The 8,916-nt window shown below is 38.2% G+C and overlaps 1 protein-coding gene across 1 annotated transcript in view; it reads left to right on the top strand.

The window, feature by feature from the left end:
* The window catches only part of CUNH14orf39 (chromosome unknown C14orf39 homolog), a 163,816-nt gene that overhangs the window by 29,232 nt on the left and 125,668 nt on the right, over positions 1-8,916 (top strand). Inside the window, exons 11-12 of the mRNA XM_042782085.1 lie at positions 8,253-8,329; positions 8,424-8,482. Coding sequence (XP_042638019.1) covers positions 8,253-8,329; positions 8,424-8,482 — 136 coding nt within the window. The remainder of the gene's footprint in view (positions 1-8,252; positions 8,330-8,423; positions 8,483-8,916) is intronic.

Below are 8,916 nucleotides of genomic sequence, written 5' to 3'. Positions count from 1 at the left end.
CTTTTAATCCCCTTTCTCCTGCTCTTCTGGCCTGCTGCTTTGGGCATCCCTGAGTTGTCCCTGGGGCTGACTGCTCCTCTGTCCGGGTTCCTGGCTTTTATCCCCTTTCTCCTGCTCTTCCCGCCTGCTACTTTGGGCGTCCCTGAGTTGTCTTTCCTCACCTGTAACCCTGGGGCTCAGTGCAATGAGACGTCTGATTTCCTGACTGCTGCTTCTATGGGTGTTGACTGTGGATCCATGTAAAATGAAATCTCTGTCAATGTCTGTCTTTTCTCCATTTATCATGGTGCTTATTGGTCCAGTTGTGAAGATATTTATTTTCTTTATGTTGAAGTGTAATCCATACTGAAACTGTAGTTTTTGATCTTCATCAGTAAGTGCTTCAAGTCATCTTCACTTTCAGCAAGCAAGTTTGTATCATCTGCATATTACAGGTGGTTAATGGTTCTTTCTCCAATCTTGATATCGTGTTCTTGTTCATATAGCCTAGCTTCTCTGATTGTTTGCGTAGCGTACAGATTGAATAAGTATGGTGAAAGGATATAACCCTGATGTACACCCTTACTGATTTTAAACCACATAGTATCCACTTATTCTATTCAAATGGAAGTCTCTTGTTCTATGTACAGGTTTCTGATGAGCACAATTAAGTGTTCTGGAATTCCCATTCTTCTCAGTGTTATCCATAATTTGTTATGATCCACACAGTTGGAAGCCTTTGCATAGCCAGTAAAACACAGGTAGACATCTTTTTGGTATTCTTTGCTTTTAGCTAAGGTCCATCTGATATCAGCAATGGTATTCCTCATTCCACTTCCTCTTCTGAATCCAGCTTGCATTTCTGGAAGTTCCCTGTCAATACACTGCTGCAACTGTTTTTGAATTACTAGATTCTACTTGCGTATGATATCAATGGTATTGTTTGATAATTTCCACGCTCTGTGGGATCACCTTTCTTTGGAATGGGTACAAGTATGGATCTCTTCCAGTCAGTTGGCCTGGTTGCTGTCTTCCAAATTGGTCTTCTTGTAGGCATATGGATATTATCCTATCACTGACAGTATTGTACTCCAGGATAGATCTTGAGATTTTTTTTTTTTTTGTCAATGAATGCAATGCCATTCCTCTTCAATTTGTCATTTCCAGCATAGTAGATTATATGATTGTCTAATTAAAAATGGCCAATAACGTTTCCACATAAACAAGTAAGTGTCTCCAGCACTATCTCTGTTTGTTGAAACATCTCAATAGATATTCTGTTAATTTCCTGGAGTCTCGTTTTTCACCAATTTCTTCAGTGCAGCTTGGACTTCTTCTTATAATACCATTGATTTTTTTTTTTTAATTTTTATTTGGGTGAAAGTTTACAGAGCAATTTCACTTTCCATACAGCAGTTCACACACACGTTGTCTCATGACATTGACTACAATTCACCCCAGTGCAACAGCTCCCCTCCTACTTCCTCCCAATAGTTAGCTCTTCCCTGTGTCTATCCCTCCATGCACTCCTGCCCCCTGAACTGTCTCCCTGTGCATAAACAGCCCCACTTTCTCCCATGATTGTTCTCTCCAAGGAGTGTGTCTACCTCAGATATATGTTCAACTCATATGCCTGTCTTTTGTTTAGCTGGAAGCCACAGGTGTGGGTTCAATTCCAGACCTGAAGGTCAGCTAGGGACCATAGTTTCAGTGGTTCCACCAGGCTCTATCAGACCAGCATACCTGGTCCTCCCCCCTTTCTTTTAATCCAAATAATTTTGAGTTTTGTTCCACATTGTTCTCCCTCTCTATCCAGGATCTGCTACATAGATCCCCCTCTGAGAGGTTGACAGGGGTAGCTGGACACCATCTAGTTCTTCTGGTCTTATAGTCATATAGGCTGAGGATTGCATGGTGTGTCAGTCACGAGGACTAATTGTTTTCATCAATCTTTGGTTTTCTTCATTCTTCTTTGCACTGGATAAGGAGAGACCCATCATTGCATTTAGATGGCAGCTTGCAAGCTTTTAAGATCCCAGTCACTACTCGCCAAAGTAGGAGGTGGAACAATGTTTTGTGTAATATGTTATGCCAATTGAGCTTGATGTCCCCTGTGACTATGGTCCTGAACTCACAGGTTCAACTACTCACTTCTCCTGGGTAGCTGGCTGTGACCAAGAAGTGACTACAATCTTGTCCCTTGTAAGCTCTACTATACCCCTGGGAATTCTTACAGAACATACAAATACACTTGTAGAACCATTGTCTGCCACCCCTACACATGGTCTTGGGTACACTCCCCGCTGCATTGTTGTTGTTGTTGTTGTTTGCCATCGAGTCAAACCCGACTCGTAGCGACCCCTCCTTGGGTTTCTGAGGCAGTATCACTACGGAAGTAGGATTGTCCAACCTTCCTTCCAAGGAGTGGCTGGTGGGTTTGAACTGCCAGCCGTCTGGTTAGCAGGCAAGTGTCTTAGCCATTATGCTACCAGAGCTCCCCCCCGCTGCATAGACATACCTAATAGTTCAGCCTGTGCACCCATCTATCCACCTGTATACCCGTGTTTACCCTCACTGACAACGCAGTACTGTATATGCAAAAGGGTTCATCTTTGCTGTCTGCATCTCCCATATACCTCTCTATGCTTTCCTCTTCCTCAATGCCACCATGTTGATCACTCACATGTGGTACATTGCCCTTATCTTCACCCAAATCAATACTTATCTCTACTTATCTAACAGTGTTCCCTCCCACCTCTGGTAACCAACAAAGAAAATTTCCTTCCATAGATAAACTGTTCCTTGACTTTTACAATAATGGACTAATACGATATTTGTCCTTCTGTGATTGACTTATTTCACTCGATGTAATGTCCTCCAAGTTCATCCATTTTATGTGGTGTTTTGCAGATTCTACATTATTCTTTAGCATTGCATAGTATTCCATTGTGTGTATGTACCATAGTTTGGTTATCCATTCCTCCGTTGATGGGCACCTAGGTTGTTTCCATCTTTTGGCTATTGTAAGTAGTGCTGCAATGAACATGGGTGTGCATATGTCAGTTCTTGTCATGGCTTTCAGTTCTTTAGGGTATATACCTGGTAATGGAATGGCTTGATCAAATGGTATTTCTATTTCCAACTTTTTAGGAAATCACCATACTGCTTTCTACAGTGTCAATACCATTGATTCTTGATCGTATACTACCTCCTGAAATAGTTGGAGATAGGCCAATTCTTTTGGATACAATGACTCTGTGTATTCCTTCCATCTTCTTTTTATGCTTCCTGTGTCACTCACTATTTTGCCTATAGAATCCTTCAGTATTGCAACCCAAGGCTTGATTTTTTTTTCTTTTGTTCTTTCAGCTTGAGAAATGCTGCGTGTCGTCTTCTCTTTTGGTTTTCTAACTATAGGTGTTTGAACATTTCATTATAGTACTTTACTTTGTTTTCTTGAGCTGCCCTTTGAAATCTTCTGTTCAATTTTTTTATTTCAGCATTTCTTTCATTCGCTTTGGCTACTCTGCGTTCTAGAACAAGTTTCAGAGTCTCTTCTAACATTCTTTTTTAATCTTTTCCTCCTTTCCTGACTTTATAATGACCGTTGGTTTTCCTCAAGTATGCTGTTCTTAATGTCATCCCACAACTCGTTTGGTCTTCTATCATTGGTGTTCAGTGTTTCAAATCTATTCTTCAATTGATCTCTAAATTCAGGTGTGATATAATCAAGGTCATATTTTGGCTCTTGTGAACTTGTTTTAATTTCTTTTAACTTGAACTTGCATATGAGCAATTGATGGTTTGTACCACAATCAGCTCCTGGCCTTGTTTTGACTGATGATATTGAGCTTCTCCATTGCTTCCTTCCACAGTTGTAATCAGTCTGAATTCTTTGTATTCCATCTGGCGAGGTCCACATGTATAGTCTGTGTAACCATTGTTTATGTTGTTGAAAGAAGGTATTTGCAATGAATAAGTCATTGGTCTTGCAAAATTCTGTCATGCAATCTGTGGAGTCATTTCTACCACTAAGGCAGTATTTTCCAATTCCTGATCATTTGTCTTTGTTTCTAGCTTTCACATTCCAGTCATCAGTAAATTTCAATACAACTTGATTGCATGTTTGGTTAATTTCAGACTGCAGAATTTGATAAAAATCTTCAATTTCTTCGTCTTTAGCTTTAGTAGTTGGTGTACAAATTTGAATAATTGGTCTTGTAGGCATATGGATATTATCCTATCACTGTCAGCATTGTACTTCAGAATAGATCTTGAGATACTCTTTTTGCCCATGAATGCAATACTATTCTTCAGTTTGTCATTCCCAGCATAGTAGATTATTGGACTCTCTGATTGAAAATGGTCAATAGCAGTCCATTTCAGCTCGCGAGTGCCTAAATAGCAATCTTTATCTGTTCCATTTCATTTTTCACAACTTCCAATTTTCCTAGATTCATATGTCATACATTCCATGTTCAATTTCTAATGAACGTTTGCAGCTGTTTCTTCCCATTTTGAGCCATGCTCCATCAGCAATTGAAACCTTTACTCCACCCATGTCATTAAGGTCAACTCTGCTTTGAGGAGGCAGCTTTTCCCCAGTTGTATTTTGAGTGCCTTCCAACCTGAGGGGCTCATCTTTGGGGACTGTATCAGATATTGTTTTAGGACTATTCATCAAGTTTTCCAGAAATGTATCATTGTTTCTCTGCCATTCGTAAGGTTTACAGTGGCCAGGTTTTTTCAGAAGTGAATGGCCCTGTCCTTTCCAGTCTGTCTGAGTCTGGAAGCTTTGCTGAAAATTGGGTATCATGGTGACCCTGCTGGTATTTGAAATACCAGTGGCAGAGCTTCTAGCCTCACAGCATTATGCAAGCCACTGCAGTATAACATACTGACAGATGAGTGGTGGGTTACTAACAAAGGATAGTGAAAGAGAAGAAAAAGTATAGGTCGGTATCAAGAATTAACATAGATGTAAAAATACTAAATAAAATATTAACAAACCAAATTTAGCAATGTAGCATTAAAAACATAATTTGTTGTTGTTGTTATGTGCCGTCGAGTCAGCCCTGACTCATAGTGACCCCTCCTTGGGTTTCCGAGGCAGTATCACTACAGAAGTAGGATTGCCCAACCTTACTTCCGAGGAGTGGCTGGTGGGTTTGAACCGCCAGCCTTCTGGTTAGCAGTCAAGTGCTTTAGGCACTAATGCTATATGAAATATGATATAATATAATATAAGATCATGACCATATCATGAGGAATCATTGTTAGAAGGGACCATTCCCTGGAGAAGGATGTCATGTTTGGTAGGGTGGAGGGTCGACAAAAGAGGGGGAGGCCTTCAACGAGATGGATTGACATGGTGGCTGCGATGATGGGCTCAAGTATAGCAGGGATTGTGGGGCGGCCGTGGGATCGGGCAGTGTTTCGTTCTGCTGTGCATGGGGTCGCTATGAGTCGGAAACTACTCGATGGCACTTAACAGCAACAACAACAACAACAAGATCATGACCAGCTATGGTTATCCTAAGGAATAGAGTGATGGTCCAGCATTAGAAAATGAAAAGCAAAAGAATTTTAAAAGAATGTTAAAGAGGGATGGTTGGACTATCAGGTATCAAAATGCTTATTTTAAGTATTTATTGAGGTATAATTCACATAGTATAAAGTCCACCATTTTAAAGTGTACAATTCTGTGGTTTTTATATATTCACAAGGTTGTACAGTCATCACCATTAATTCCAAAACATTTTTATCACCCAGAATATTTGGGAACCTCAAAACACAATAATTATAACTGTGATGGCTCTCTCTCTCTCTCTCACTGCCATCAAATCAGATCCACTTCATAGCAACCCTTCCTTGGGTTTCCGAGGTGGTATCACTATGAAGTAGATTGCCTAACCTTCCTTTTGAGGAGCGGCTGGTGGGATTGAACTGCCAGCCTCTGGTTAGCAGATTGATCAATGGACTACATAAAAACAAAAAATCTTTTAGATGACATTAAGAAAAGATGCTAACATAGTTAAAAGACAATGACAGAATGGGCAAAATATTGGAATCTAGAATATATGGTACATAAAGAGATACATAATATCTTACAAATACTTTATTCTTACAAATAAAGAGAGAGAAAAAAATGAACAAAGCATGAGAAGGCAATGTACAGAAAAGAAAAGGCAAAGAGTCACTAAATATAACAAGATTCCCTGCCCTAAGAGTACAAGGAAATGCAGATTCATCCAACAAGCTGCCTGGTTTCACCTATCTGGTTTGCAGGCATTAAAATGTTTGACAAAGTCTGGTGTGGTCAAGAATAGAGATAATATAACTAGATACAACTGCTTTGGAGGGGTGGTTCACTGGACTTACTGAAAATAAAAATGTATTTAACTAGCAGTTTCACTTTTTGGCGAAGGCATTTGACTGTGTGTACACAACAAATTATGGATAACATTGCGAAGAATGGGAATTCCAGAACACTTAACTTTGCTTATGAGGAATCTGTACATAGACCAAGAGGTTATTGTATGAACAGAACAAGGGGATACTGCATGGTTTAAAATCAGGAAGGGTGTGCATCAGGGTTGTGTCCTTTCACCATACTTATTCAGTCTGTATGCTGAGCAGATAATCCAAGAAGCTGGACTATATGAAGAACGTGCCATCAGGATTGGAGGAAGAACCATTAACAACCTGTGATATGCAGATAACAGAACCTTGCTTGCTGAAAGTAAAGAGGACTTGAAGCACTTACTAATGAAGATCAAAGACTACAGTCTTCAGTATGGATTATACCTCAACATAAAGAAAATGAAAATCCCCACAACTGGACTGATAAGCAACATCATGATAAATGGAGAAAGGATGGAAGTTGTCAGGGATTTAATTTTACTTGGATCCACAATCTACACCCATGGAAGTAGCAGTAAAGAAATCAGACATCATATTGCTCTGGGGAAATCTGCCAAAAACCTCTTTAAAGTGTTAAGGAACAAAGATGTCGTGTTGGCGACCAAGGTGCACCTAACCCAAGCTATGGTATTTTCTGTCACCTCATATGCATGTGAGAGCTGGACAGTGAATAAGGAAGACTGAAGAAGAGTTGATGCTTTTGAGTTGTGGTGCTGGCGAAGAATGCCGAAAGTACCATGGACTGCTAAAAGAACTAACAAATCTGTCCTGGATGAAGTGCAGGCGAGCTCTTCCTTGGAAGTGAGAATGGCCAAACTTGGTCTCAACTGCTTTGGTCATGTTGTCAGAAGGGACCATTCCCTGCAGAAGGATGTCATGCTTGGTAAAGTGGAAGGTCAATGAAAGAGAGGAAGGCCCTCAATGAGATGGACAGACATGGTGCTGCAATGATGGGCTTAAGTATAGTAAGGATTGTGAGGACAGCACAGGACTGGGCAGTGTTTCGTTCTGTTGTACATAGGGTCACTATGAATTGGAGCCAACTCAATGGCACCTTAGAACAACAACAGCTGTAAATAAATACTTAAATATGTGCATCAGCAGACAGGTACAAACAGGCTTATTGTTTAAAACATATATCAAAATACTGAATATGCTTGTTCTTGAAGGGAAGTTAACAACTTTTTCTTATGATATAAAGCAAATAAAATGACAAAATTAGGACCAATGTCTGTTACAAAAAAAAATAAATGGGATAAATTACCTTTTAAAATGAAAAAATTTTCATTTTTTGCCAAATAACAAAAATCAAAGATCCTTCAAAATAAAGCAAGGAGAAAGGTGAATTAGACAGTGCCAACATTAATAGAGCAGTGGCTTAAATATTAATATTAAATAAAATTTAATTAAAGGTAAAAATATTAGTACTTTCATAAGTATGAAAAAAAGTTTCAAGCTTTAATCTTTTAACCCATTGTTTTGCTTTCCTATTCTCAATTTAAGAGGTTAAAGAAAATGTACAAGAATCAGGTCAGGAAAATGATAAGATTCACTTGATTAATCAAGAACATGGGAAAGAATTTTTAAAAGTTTACCTTAATCTAGAAATAGTACCACTCATAGTTGTTTATACTTATGTCAGATTTCTTGAGGATCTTCAACTTTGTCTTGCAATATTTGACTAATGTTTTGTATGTAGTGCTTTCAGTTAGTGTTTGTAGTTGTTGATATTGATGACGATCACGAGAATGACAATGTTAATGAAATGAGAGAACCCTGAGTAGCTATGGCAACCAAACTTTTAAATTGTTTTGTGTAGCTAATTCTAATGCTTAATTTTTTTGGTTCAGGTATTTAATGACTCTGTGAATAAAAAATATTCACATGTTCCAACTATTCAAAGTTCAAAGAATTTCATGCAATTCAGGTAATTTTAAAAATAAGAAAATGCTTTAACTTTTGAAAAAATTTATAAATAGTAGCTCAACAAATAATATAAAATTCTATTTTTTGTATTTTAGATTGTTAACCCCACAGAAACCATCAAATTGCAATCAGTGGTTTCAAAAAGAAGAATCAGGTATTTGCTGTTCATAAGAAGTGGGGGTAACCCATTATAACAGGTTTTTAAAGTATTTAAATGAATTATTTTGATTGTTTGTATCTCTGCTTAACTGACCATGCATGCGTAGTTTTGAAATATATTTTCTCTAAATATAAGAAAAAATATTTGTAGAAAATTTGGACAACAGAAAAAATAGAAAGGAAACAAAAATATCACAATCCAGAGGTAACTGCTCTTAACTATTGGCATATATTCTTTTTGTCTTTTTTCTGTGCATATGTATATTATGTTCTTTTCCCAAAATTGGAGTCACTCTCTATATATCACTTTGTATTCAGATATTTTTCCCTCTTGATACACTACTAAGGATCTTTAGCCATGTCATTAAGTAGTATTCAAATATTTTTTATTTATTTTTTTTTATTAGGATTTGGGTGAAGATTTACAGA

This window comes from Orycteropus afer, unplaced genomic scaffold (assembly GCF_000298275.1).
Source record: "Orycteropus afer afer isolate SDZICR_OR568_19922 unplaced genomic scaffold, OryAfe1.0 scaffold00237, whole genome shotgun sequence".
Lineage (NCBI taxonomy): Eukaryota > Metazoa > Chordata > Mammalia > Tubulidentata > Orycteropodidae > Orycteropus > Orycteropus afer.
This window is presented reverse-complemented; position numbering and strand designations above follow the sequence as displayed.